Source organism: Ailuropoda melanoleuca, chromosome 3, assembly GCF_002007445.2.
Source record: "Ailuropoda melanoleuca isolate Jingjing chromosome 3, ASM200744v2, whole genome shotgun sequence".
NCBI lineage: Eukaryota > Metazoa > Chordata > Mammalia > Carnivora > Ursidae > Ailuropoda > Ailuropoda melanoleuca.
In genome coordinates this window covers 84,158,367-84,171,624 of record NC_048220.1, presented here as the reverse complement: position 1 = coordinate 84,171,624, position 13,258 = coordinate 84,158,367, and the positions used below count along the sequence as shown (strand labels likewise).

Sequence of the window (13,258 nt, the reverse complement as noted above, 5' to 3'; positions counted from 1 at the left end):
CTGGATGCATTGAAGTTCATCAGTTCGGGGCTCTGTGTGGCAACAATTTCAAACATGTAAACTGCTAGTAAATTTGCAATAGCTGGCTGAATAGTTCTCAATTTAATATCCCTAAATGCCACAGGTCCTTAGCTCTATAAATGGGTATTTAAAAATAACTATTAAGGGGCGCCTCGATGGCTCAGTCGGTTAAGCATCTGACTCTTGATCTTAGCTCAAGTCTTGATCTCAGGGTCGTGAGTTTAAGGCCCATCCTGGGCTCCACACTGGGTGTGGAGACTGCTTAAAATAATAATAAATAACTGTTAAATATTCATCGTCTCTAAACCCCACCCCATCGCACTCCCCACCTTTTAATATACAAAATATGATGAGCTTAGGAGATAGTGAAGCTTTATATTGCACACAGATTTAACACCTATGTAACAGTAACAGCTATTTATTCAACATCCAGGATGTGCCAGGCATTTGACACGCGGCAAGTCATTTAACCCTCATAAGGTTATTGTTACTATGGACATTATAACAAATGGCAGCTCATGGCAGGGAAGTGATTTGGCCTAAGTCTCCCAGTGACAGCAGAACAAGGATTTGAACCCAGGTCTATCCAAGTCTGGCCTACTCAGCAGGCCGCACTACTAACCAGTACAAACTGACATACCAGAACCCAACACCCTTTCTCATTTTCTCTCCAACCCCACCCCACATTCCACCTGACCAACTTCTCCACAGCCCAGAACACGGCCGCCTCCTCCACTTTGTTCCAAGCTGCAGCACCCCTTCTCACCTGTCCTCCCCCTACAGTCACACCCTCTGTATTCAGGACTCGCACCGAGTCCACCTCCTCTCCCTCCGATCCTTTCCCAGCCTTCTCCGCTAACAGGAGCCTTACCCTCCTCCTCTTACTTCCCCCGCTGGTGTGCACGGCTCTGACTGAGGCCCCCCTTGTCCACATGCACACATACCCATCACGGCCCCCAACAGACTGCAACAGAAAGCAGATGCCGTGTTTCTCCTCTCCACCCCCACCACGCCCGAGGGTGACAAGTAAGTCTCCTCTCTTCATTCTCTTCATTGCAGAGTCCATGATGAACGGGGCTCGCTCAGCTCCGGCATTCAGAGCCAAGAAAGCTGACAGACCGCTGACGCGTCTCTGCGGCCAGCCTCTGTGTTCTCCTTAGAAGCTGCTCCTCCTCCAGGAGAACGGACGTGCTAAGCGTCTCCCACGCCAGGTGCTGTGCTGGACCCTTTACAAACACGTTATGTCCTCTGAGTCTCCAAACAGCCCAAGGAGAGGAGGGTTTATCACCCACACTTTATGGATGAGGAAAGTGGATTCAGATCCATCAAGGCTGGAGCTGGAATTCAAAGCCCGGTGGAAGCCCGCCTTCTTCTCACTGCATCGCAGGGCCAGAGGGAGCAAAGAAGGCAATACTAGCCCACACAGAGCTGTTTCTGCGTGTGCAAGGCACCTCTAGGGGTACGATCTCTACTCCCTTTCTGGAAGATAGGACTTACCTTTTAACCCTGTTCGTGGGCTTTCTCCCTTCTAAAGAAAGAAGACATTCCGTGGTCCCTTTTGTGATTAAAACCCTTAGGGAGTAAAAGACATCTTTGAAACAGGAAGAGTAAGGGTTTATCTACCCATTCCTGGACATTCTAAAATAAAAGACCACTGACACATCACACCCAAATAGCTCATTGTGCGTGCACATGCACACAAACACACACACAGAGTCTTCAATCTGGACCTCACAGAATTGGCCTCTTCCTGATTCTCTTTTTTGGATCTAATTGCCACTGGTCAAAAATCCCTGCACTAGACTCCCAATCCACTCCATCAGGACACAGCTTAGGGTGGGGGGAATAATCCTCAAGGCACACACATACACCTTACACAACCTTAACATTTGGCACGTTTCATCCTTCCCTATATCTTAAGTCATAGACAAACCAGAATCCTAGCACAAAACATACTATAATCTTCACTACCTACTTCTTAGCCTGACTTGTAACTCAAGTCTACACAGCAACGGGTCATTGGCATAGCAAATCCCAAACTTTCTTTACCAACTACAGCCTAGCTCAGAGCAGAACTCACCACCCTCTTCTGACTTGCTAGTGTTTGGAGCAGTAACTGTAGGACATGGCTGGACTGACTGAATACATCAATTGCTGGGTGACTGTGAATGGGTCCGTTCCTGCTCTGAATTAGACAACTCACTCAAACCATAGAACATCAGTTCTGGGACAAATTACGCATTTCTCCAAGAGGGACCCAACTTCTAAGCCTCCCCAGGACTCTGAAGTCAAGGCACAAAAATGTTATCAGCAAGGCCCTGACAGTCAGCAAAAGCTGCCACAAACCTGAGCTCTTTCCTCACAGATAATAAAGGTTTTCCTATTGCTAAAGGTGAAACCTAGCTGAAAGCAACAAATCTCTCAGTGAAAAGTTGAGTGGATCACTACACAAACCCAGAGGAAAAAAATCCACATGGATTAAAGAGGAAGGAATTGATCGAATACTAAGATCTAGACTAAACCTTGGTGTCTGATTCCAATACTAAGGAGGATAGCAGCAACCACAGGAATGACAGATAACCATAAAAATAAGGACCAGTGTGCCACAGTGTACTCTCGGTGACATGAACAACACTGAGCTTCCGACAGAATGAGGTGGCATGCTGGTTTGCAACTAAAAAGACCATCTTCAGGGAAGGATGCAGGCAGAGGCTATTCTGGAGGCTGAAGGAAACACTACTGAGACTGAAGACTGGACTCAACCAATCACTCATTAACTTGAGCCAAAAGTAAACTTCCCAGAGCCAAAGTTTACTCCTCTGTAAAATGGGAATGGCAAGTAGAGAGATAATAGCCACTACAAATAGAAGGCATATGGATCTCTAAGCAAACCTAGATCTGAATATGGTCACTTCATGAGTAACACTGAGTTAAACTCCCTGCAGTAGTAAAATGATAACAACACCAACTGCAGAAGGCTATTGCAAGAATTGAGTAAAGTGCTCATTACAGTACCAAGCCTAAGGAATGCCTAATTACTAAAAACTTATATTAAGACTTACTGAGTGTTTATAATACTGCCTAACACGGTGTTGAGCACTATGCATGCTCTACCTTGTCATACTTGATTTGTCTACTCTGCAAGACTGTATAAACATGTTTCTATACATAAATATGAGCAGAGCAAAACTCCTAAAAGGATACATACAAAAATGCTAATAGTGAGTATTTCTTGGGAAGAAAACCACAATTTTTTTCTTTTCACTTACTTGCTTTTTCCAAAATTTTCTACAAATATCATTTATTGAGGTATATTTCTGTATTTTTAATGCCAAAATACATTAAAATACAATGAAAATCAAGATATTGCTCACAGGTAATCTCCTATATAAGCCAATTCTTTTGGAGGTAAGAACTAACAAAAGTTCTGCTTTCCCTCATAAACTGGCATGTACTCTGCTTTTCATTAATTAACTGACTTCTCCCTTCTTCACTTTGCCACCAGGGGGCAAAGCCAAAATTTTAGTTCAATCATTCAGTCAGGTCCTCATTCTTTGCATATTTCTATTTTAATTTACCCAATTTCAACCTTCTATTCTAATCTACATGTCTTATTCTGATCTTGGATTTCCTTATATTTTACTGCTTTTCTCAATGTTTATCATAAATTTACTGTCTACAAATCCTTTGTAGATTAAGGCAAGGTATACATACACTTAAGCTGAAGACTTTAAGGATTGCTATTGCCCGTACACTTCATGCTGGGTCCCTGCATTTCACAGAATTCCAGTTAGGACATTAAATGATCGAATTACCACCTCTAAATCCAATCTGAAATTTTTTTTTTAATGTAAAACTGCAACATCTCCCAATACCTGCAACAATAACAAAAATACCATAACTTTTGAAGTCTTAGCAGTCCCATAATTGAAGTCAGTTTTATTAAATGCTCAATTCTCAAAATTATATACATTTCTTTTTAGTATAAAAAATCTCCACCCCCATCTCACCCTTCTTCACTCACCCCCCCCCCAAGGTAGGTACTGTCCAAGCAGAAGCAAACCCAACAAAGTCTACCATACATCCAAAAGCAGGGAAGACAGGAGGTCCCCAGCACAAGATATGCTGGTGTTATCACACAGAGCCCTCCCGCAAGGGAGGGGGGGAAAGAATGGGTCACGTAACAAGAAGGGAACTGGAATAGGCAGACCGACAAAGACTTGTATAATTTATACCAATTTACAAATACTTTAGGTGCCCACAAACTCCAAGAGAAGAGACCAAACTAATACACAAAGGAAGGCCTCTGCCAGCGTCTCCTCTCCCTGAGGTCCTCCTATCAGGAGTCATTAGGAAGCCCAAACAGCTTCACAGTTCCCGCTTCCCGACTGCTGTCATATTTGCCATCTTTGTCATCACAGGCAAATGCCAGCAGAGGCCTTTTGGGGTGCCAAGCCACGGTGAAAGTCGGGGACTCACACTGCACCTCCCATAGCTTGTCTCCTATAAAAATCAATATAGAGAAACCAATCAATACGTTAATAAGAAGAAGCCACATTCATTAAGTACTACTCATTTAATCCACTTTTTTAAAAAAGATTTTACTTATTTATTTGAGAGAGAGAGAGAGCACAAGACTGGGGTGAGGGATGAGGAAGGGGCAGAGGGAGATGGTGAAGAAGACTCCCCACCGAGCAGGGAGCCCAACGTGGGGCTCAATCCCGGGACCAAGATCATAACCTGAGCTGAAGGCAGACACTTAACTGACTGAGCCACCCAGGCAGCCCTCATTTAATCACTTATTAACCCTACAGGACAGGTACAATCATTACCCCATTTTACAGAGAACACCAAGGCACAGAGAGAGCACAAGCCGGTAGGTGACAGAAAAAGATCTGTACGCAGAGCCTATCATCTAAACCTATTCTGTACTCCCTAGGAAAACAGTAACAACAGTTAATATTTGTTGAGCACCCCTTAGGAATCAGATGGATTATACTCTATCTTAATAAAGTATAAAAGTATAATGACAATGCAGCAAGGTAAGTAATGATTTTAAACCCCATTTTATAAAGGAACAGGTGACTGGACAGTTAAGTCATACCTCAAGGAAGCAGCAGAGTCAGCACATGAAGTGAGTCTATTGCCAAAGCCACAGGTTTTTCTGCGAAATCACAATGCTTTGCAAATAGATTCTTTTCCCCCAAAAATGTCATTCTTCCTACTTGAAATTAAACATGATTTTTCTAAAGCCATTATTCCTTTAGTCCCATTTTACTTTTTTTCAACCTTAGGGTTAAGATTAATGTAATATAACATTAACAATGTGGTGTTAATTTTTAAGATGCAGGATACATTAAAGTATATACTTCAAAGTTGTTAACTATACAGTAAGTAAATTACATTTTGATGAACTTATTTAAAAATATATATATATTTATATACATATGCACACATGTGTGTGGCGAGAGACAGAAAGAGGTATTCTTTTTGTTAAGTGATCCTATTTCAGGGATAGTTAACCACTTTCCATGATGCTAGTATCTGGCAGTCTGGCTAAACGTCTGAGCAAATTTTTTTTTTTTTTTAAAGATTTTATTTATTTATTCGACAGAGATAGAGACAGCCAGCGAGAGAGGGAACACAAGCAGGGGGAGTGGGAGAGGAAGAAACAGGCTCATAGCATAGGAGCCTGACGTGGGGCTCGATCCCATAACGCTGGGATCACGCCCTGAGCCGAAGGCAGACGCTTAACCGCTGTGCCACCCAGGCGCCCCACGTCTGAGCAAATTTCTGTATTAAACAAACATAAAGAAGAGGCTGCTACCCCCCTTCTACTTCTCTTTAGGCCTTTACTCCATCATTTGTCAGTCATTTGGGATTAGTTAAGATAAAGAAATTTATACAGTTCAAGAAAACCTGAGTAGATATGAAGAGGCCTTCTAAAACATTTCCTAAATAACCACGCGGCTTCATAAACTTTAACACTTTGACCATTTTATTGGAAAGTTTAATCTCTGAATGATAAATAAGGTGCTGTCTGGGTGAGACTGACATTACTACTCCAGACCACTGAAGTTCTAAAAGACCTGGTGCGATATGTATGGTGTGTCTAAAAAGCTGAAAGTAAGTGGATTATCAGAAATAAAACTGATTCTAAACCACACTAAGATACCACCTTACGCCAGTTAGAATGGCAAAAATTGACAAGGCAAGAAACAACAATTGCTGGAGAGGATGTGGAGAAAGGGGATCCCTCCTACATTGTTGGTGGGAATGCAAGTTGGTACAGCCACTCTGGAAAACAGTGTAGCGGTCCCTTAAAAAGTTAAAAATTGAGTTACCCTATGATCCAGCCATTGCACTACTGGGTATATACCCAAAGATACAGACATAGTGAAGAGAAGGGCCATATGCACCCCAAAGTTCATAGCNTATGCACCCCAATGTTCATAGCAGCATTGTCCACAATAGCTAAATCGTGGAAGGAGCCGAGATGCCCTTCAACAGATGACTGGATTAAGAAGTTGTGGTCCATATATACAATGGAATATTACTCAGCTATCAGAAAGAACGAGTTCTCAACATTTGCTGCAACATGGACGGCACTGGAGGAGATAATGCTAAGTGAAATAAGTCAAACAGAGAAAAGACAATTATCATATGATTTCTCTCATCTGTGGAACATAAGCACTAGGAAGATCGGTAGGGGAAGAAAGGGATAAAGAAAGGGGGCGTAATCAGAAGGGGGAATGAAGCATGAGAGACTATGGACTCTGAGAACAAACTGAGGGCTTCAGAGGGGAGGGGGGTGGGGGAATGGGATAGACTGGTGATGGGTAGTAAGGAGGGCACGTATTGCATGGTGCTCTGGGTGTTATATGCAACTAATGAATCATAGAACTTTACATCAGAAACCAGGGATGCACTGTATGGTGACTAACAGAATATAATAAAAAAACATTAAAAAAAAAAAGAAATAAAATTGATTCTTACTTTGTTTTACATTTAGCCATTAAAAATATGTAAAACACAAAATCTTAATATATGATTCCAACTATACACAATATAGTGTGTGTATACGCACACACACAGATGAATAGATGTCCATATATAAAATATCTATACAGATATATAAATATCTTTATAAATATATATGTATCTACATATGAAAAAAAGATTGGAAGGAAATACACTAATATGTTAGAAACTGGCTATCTCCAAATTATGGACCTATGTGTGACTGTTAATTTCTTCTTTATACTTGTCAGCATTTTCCAAATATTCTATACTGCGCAGACACCACTCTTATTTTACAAACTAACATACAAGACATGCTTACTGCATAAAATTCATACAGTGCCAGGGTACAGAGCAGTACTGGGAAACAGAAACTTCTGTGATGGAAACATTTTACATCCACGCTATGCAATACAGAAACCACCAGCCACATGTGGCTACTGAAGTCCTTAAAATGGGCCTAGGGTAACTGAGGAACTGAATTTTTCATTTCATTTAATTGGTTTCAGTAATAATATTTAAATTATAATTTAAAGTAAAATTTATCTTCTCCCAATCTTCTAAGTCTAAAATAAATTCTTTCAAAAGTCTTTCTACTAATTTAGCTTTAGTTTCTTTACCTAAATGGGAACACATCATGTGCATTAATTGGCTATTTGCCTTGCTCATTCAGTAAAATGCCTTGCCAATCTTGCATTTCAACACATATAGAGCTATGTTTTTCTCTTGGCACACTGTAATATGGATGTATCACAACTTATTTAATTAGTCATTCATAAGGAAAATTTAGATTATTTCCCTTTTATGTATAAAACAATGCTATAAATATAATTGTGCTTCCCTTTGATAATCTCTTTTAATTTTTAGCCTAGGTTATAGAGAAAATTTTAGAAAACATGTTAGAAGTATTTGTCTGGGGGCGCCTGGGTGGCACAGCGGTTAAGCGTCTGCCTTCAGCTCAGGGCGTGATCCCGGCGTTATGGGATCGAGCCCCACATCAGGCTCCTCTGCTATGAGCCTGCTTCTTCCTCTCCCACTCCCCCTGCTTGTGTTCCCTCTCTCACTGGCTGTCTCTATCTCTGTCAAATAAATTAAAAAAAAAAAAACTTAAAAAAAAAAAAAAAGAAGTATTTGTCTGAACCACTTAGAAAAATTAATACAGCCATATTTGATATATTCCTGAAAGATTATATGTGAACTAAATCTTATTTTAGGGGCACCAGGGTGGCTCTGACAATTAAGCAGCCGGCTCTTGATTTCAGCTCAGGTCATGATCTCAGGATCCTGGAATCAAGCCCCGTGGTGGGCTCCGCGCTCAGCCAAGAGTCTGCTTGAGGATTCTCTCTCTCTCTGTCCCTCTGCCCCTCTACCCCACCCCTTGCTTCTGCACCTTCTCTCTAAAGTAAATAAATAAATCTTAACAAATAAAAAAGTAAGGGGTGCTTAGCTGGCTCAGTTGGTTAAGCATCTACCTTCGACTCAGGTCATGATCCTGGGGTGTGGGGATCAAGCCCCATGTCAGGCTCCCTGCTGAGCAGGAAGTCTGCTTCTCCCACTCCCTCTGCTGCTCCCGCCCCCGCTCATGCTCTCTCTTGCTCACACTCTCTTTCTAATAAATAAATAAAATCTTTTAAAAAATAAAAATAAAATAATAAATCATATTTTATATGTATTATGTGAGGTAGGCAAATCTGCAGAAAGATGACACAGAAAAAACATGCACATGCATGCACTGTTAAGAACAAACACTACGGGGGTGCCTGGGTGGTGCAGTCATCAGGCGTCTGCCTTTGGCTCAGGGCGTGATCCCGGTGTTCTGGGATCGAGCCCCACGTCAGGCTCCTCCTCTGTGAGCCTGCTTCTTCCTCTCCCACTCCCCTGCTTGTGTTCCCTCTCTCGCTGGCTGTCTCTATCTCTGTCAAATAAATAAATAAAATCTTTAAAAAAAAAAGGGGGGGGCGCCTGGGTGGCACAGCGGTTAAGCGTCTGCCTTCAGCTCAGGGCGTGATCCCGGCGTTATGGGATCGAGCCCCACATCAGGCTCCTCTGCTATGAGCCTGCTTCTTCCTCTCCCACTCCCCCTGCTTGTGTTCCCTCTCTCACTGGCTGTCTCTCTCTCTCTGTCAAATAAATAAATAAAATCTTTAAAAAAAAAAGGGGGGGGCGCCTGGGTGGCACAGCGGTTAAGCGTCTGCCTTCGGCTCAGGGTGTGATCCCGGCATTATGGGATCGAGCCCCACATTAGGCTCCTCCACTATGAGCCTGCTTCTTCCTCTTCCACTCCCCCTGCTTGTGTTCCCTCTCTCATTGGCTGTTTCTATCTCTGTCAAATAAATAAATAAAACCTTTTAAAAAAATAAATAAATAAATAAATAAATAAATATAAATTAAATAAATAAATAAATAAATAAAAAGAACAAACACTACAGTAATCTTTCTGTAAGTGGTGTGGTCCTTCACAAAATGTGAGACCCCTGGACTCAGTCAGCAATCCCACTTCACTGGTTTACCCAAAAGGATGACCTAAACTGAAGTCCATAAGGAATATTTCTCATACTATTATTTATAATGGTACAAAGATGAGAAACCACCAAACAGCTGGGCAACTGAAGTACCTACAGGCATATATACGTATACACTGGCAGTTTAAGAATATACTGACATATTCAATGGAATCCTAGACTGCATTGGAAGTGGCAGGAGACCACAGCAGCCATCGCCATGTTAAGAAGCTGTAACATCCTCAGGTGAGGCAGGCACGGCCTGGAGCAGGACAGTACGTATACATCACACAAACAAGGGTGTGTGCCTGCGCATCTGAATGGCTAGACAACACTTAGCACAATGTCAGCAACAGTGGCATTTTTAAATTGTGGAATTGCAACTCTTTATTTTATTCTTTGAAGTCTTCTATACAGTTTAAATTCTTTTACTCAAGTATCATGTTTCCAAAAACAGTAAAGCTACATTACAAAATAAATCTGAGGGTGATGAGAGACGATGGCAGAGAAGGACAATCCTGAGCTCACCTCCTCCCACAGACACACTGAGGCCACAAGTATATCTACTGCAATTAACTCTGAAAACGATCTGAAGACGGGCAGAAGAGATCTTCCACAGCTAATCATAGAGAGAAAGACACACTGAAAGGGTAGAAGGGGTGGAGACATGGCCAGGAACCAAATCCCTGGTGCAAATAACCACCAACAGGAGAGCCATCACAAGCATCGAGGAGTGAGGGGATCAGATCCCACAAAGGGCAATCCATCCTGGCCCTAAGGACCTACACTGGGAAGACAAGTTCCCGTAATGTCTGGCTTTAAAATCAGCAGGGCTTAACTCCAGGAGCTTTAGAAATCAGCAGGGCTTAACTCCAGTTGAACTGAAGGGCAAAAGAGCCAGCACACTACTAAGCAGGAGCAGCAGCTTGAAAAGCGCCTAGGGTATACATGAAGGAGATTTACTAAGTTTAGGGTGTGTGCGGGAAAGGCAAACATCTGTAGATTTCTCCAGGAATAAAAAAGCGCTGGCAGGTGCCGTTTTTCTTGCCCTCCATGAGCCTAGATAGCTAGATGCTTGCAGAAGCCAATTCTAACACTCTCCATCTACCTTGTTAGCAACACATGCCCCACCCCAGCATTACCCTACGTAACCCACCCTACCCAAGCCACTGGCCTCTGCAGGCACCCTTCCAAAGTAGCTCCTCCCCTGCCATATCCAGCACCCATCCAAAGTGACTCCTGCCCTGGGGGACAGGGGAGATAACCCTACACACCATCTTGCCCACAGTTCCTACAGCTGGGCCTCTTGGCTGGCTGCACAAAGAACACGCCCTGCCCTTCCATGTACCTGCAGCTGTCATACAGGCTAATTACACACAGCTAGACTGAGTACCAGCCCCACCGACCACTGAGCCCATGGCAGCTGCAGCCAGGCCTCTCAACAGCCCGGGAAGCAAACCCCGCCCAGTGCGCCTGCAGCAGGGAAAGCGGGTCACTGCAGCCAGCTGGGCTGAGGGCCAGCCCCACCCATCAGCATGCCCATAGCAATCACAGCTCAACCACAGCAGGAAGGTGCACACAGCCCACACAGGGGACAGCCCTAGTGTGCCTGATTCCGGTGACCAGGGCAGACAGCATACAGGACACCACAGGACCTTGTCTACATAAAGTCACTACTTTCAAGGTCAGGAGATGTAGCTGACCTACCTAACACACAGAAACAAACACAGAGAGTTAGACAAAATGAGGAGGCTTAGGGATATGTCCCAAATGAAAAAACAAGATAAAATCACAGAGAAAGGACTAAGCAAAATGGAGATAAATGATATGCCTGATTAAGAGTTCAAAGAAATGGTCCTAAAGATACTCAACTGGACTTGAAAAAATAGGGCATGAACTCTGTGAGAATTTCAACAAAGAGACAGAAAATGTAAAAAAGAGCCAGTGAGAGCTGAATACAGTAACTGAAATGAAAAATACACTAGAGGAAATCAATAGCACATTAGGGGATGCAGAGGAACGGATCAGAGATCTTGAAGACAGGGTAATAGAGAGCAACTAAGATGAACAGCAAAAAGACAAAAGACTAATAAAAGTGAGAATAGGTGAAGGAAACTCTGCCACATCATCAAGCATGATAACATTTGCATTACAGGAGTCCCAGAAGGAGAAGAGAGAGGAAAGGGGGCAGAATATTTATTTGAAGAGATCATAGCTGAAAACTTCCTGAATCTGAGGAAGAAAACACACATCCAGATTCAGGAAACAAAGAAAGCCAAACAAGATGAACCTAAAAATGTTCACACTAAGACACATAATAATTAAAAAGACAAAAATTCAAAATAAAGAGAGAATCTTAAAAGCAGCAAGAGAAAAGCAGTCACATACAAGGGAAAACCCATAAAGCTCTAGGCTGATCTCAGCAAAAACTTTGCAGGCCACAAGGGAGTGGCATTTATATTCAAAGGGCTGAAAGAAAAAAACCTAGAACACTCTACCAGGCAAGGCTACCATTCAGAATTGAAGGAGATAGTTTCCCAAACAAAAGGGAGTTCATCACCACTAAACCAGCCTTACAAGAAATATTTAAGGGAATTCTTTAAGTGAAAAGAAAAGGCCATAATTAGAAGAAAATTATGAAAGGAAAAAAACTTCACTGGCAAAAGCAAACATATGATTAAAGGTAGTGGACTTATAAAGTCATTATGAAGGTTAAAACACAAAAGCAGTAAAATCAATTACGTCTACAAAAATTACTCAAGGGATACACAAAATAAAAAGATATATGACATACACATAAAATGTAGAGGGGTAGTAAAAATTCAGTGCTTTTTACAATGTGTTAAGCTTAAGCAACTAACAATATAGACTGCTACACACACAGGATGTTATATGTGAACCCCATGGTAACCACAAATCAAAAATCTGTAATAGACATATAAAAAAGAGAAAGTAATCCAAACTTAACATTAAAGAAAGCCATCAAACCACAAGGGAAGAAAGCAAGAGAAGAAAGGAACAGAGAAGAACTACAAAACAGAAAACAATGAACAAAATGACAATAAATACATATCTATGAATAACTACTTATATTAAAATTGACTAAATGGTCCAATCAAGTGACACAGAGTGACTGAATGGCTGAAAAAACAAGACCCAACTATATACTGCCTACAAGACTCACTTCAAACCTAAAGACGCACACAGACTAAAAGCGAGGGGACAGTAAAAAATATTCCATGCAGATGGAAGTGGGGAAAAAAAGCTGGGATAGCAGTATTTTTATCAGACAAGGGCAACCCTCTCAGATCCCCTCCCTCCACGGGAGCTTTGCACAATCACTTTGCTATCACTCAATAAACTTTGCTTTGCTGCTCGCCAAAAAAAAAAAAAAAAAAAAAAAAATTTCTCAGACAAAATATACTCTACAACAAAGAGTGTAGTAAGAGACAAAGAAAGGCATTAAATAATTATAAAGGAATCAATCCAACAAGAGGATGTAACAATTATAATTTATGTACCTAACATAGGATAGGGGCACCTAAATACATAAAATAAATATTAACAAACATAAAAAGAGAAATTGACAGTAATACAACAATAGCAGGGGACTCTGACACCACACTTACATCAAATGATAGATCATCCAGACAAAATCAACAAAGAAACAGTAGCTCTGAATGACACATTAGACCAGACAGACTTTACAGATATAT

The 13,258-nt window shown here is 41.7% G+C and overlaps 1 protein-coding gene across 2 annotated transcripts in view; it reads right to left on the bottom strand.

Moving 5' to 3' along the window:
- Positions 1-13,258, bottom strand: part of THOC3 (THO complex 3) — a 96,873-nt gene that overhangs the window by 72,204 nt on the left and 11,411 nt on the right. Inside the window, exon 6 of one of the 2 annotated variants that reach the window (XM_002921732.4) lies at positions 3,924-4,524. The exons of the other annotated variant lie outside the window; for it this stretch is intronic. Coding sequence (XP_002921778.2) covers positions 4,361-4,524 — 164 coding nt within the window. The 3' untranslated portion in view covers positions 3,924-4,360. Of the gene's footprint in view, positions 1-3,923; positions 4,525-13,258 lie in introns of those variants that run through there. 2 annotated transcript variants of the gene reach the window in all.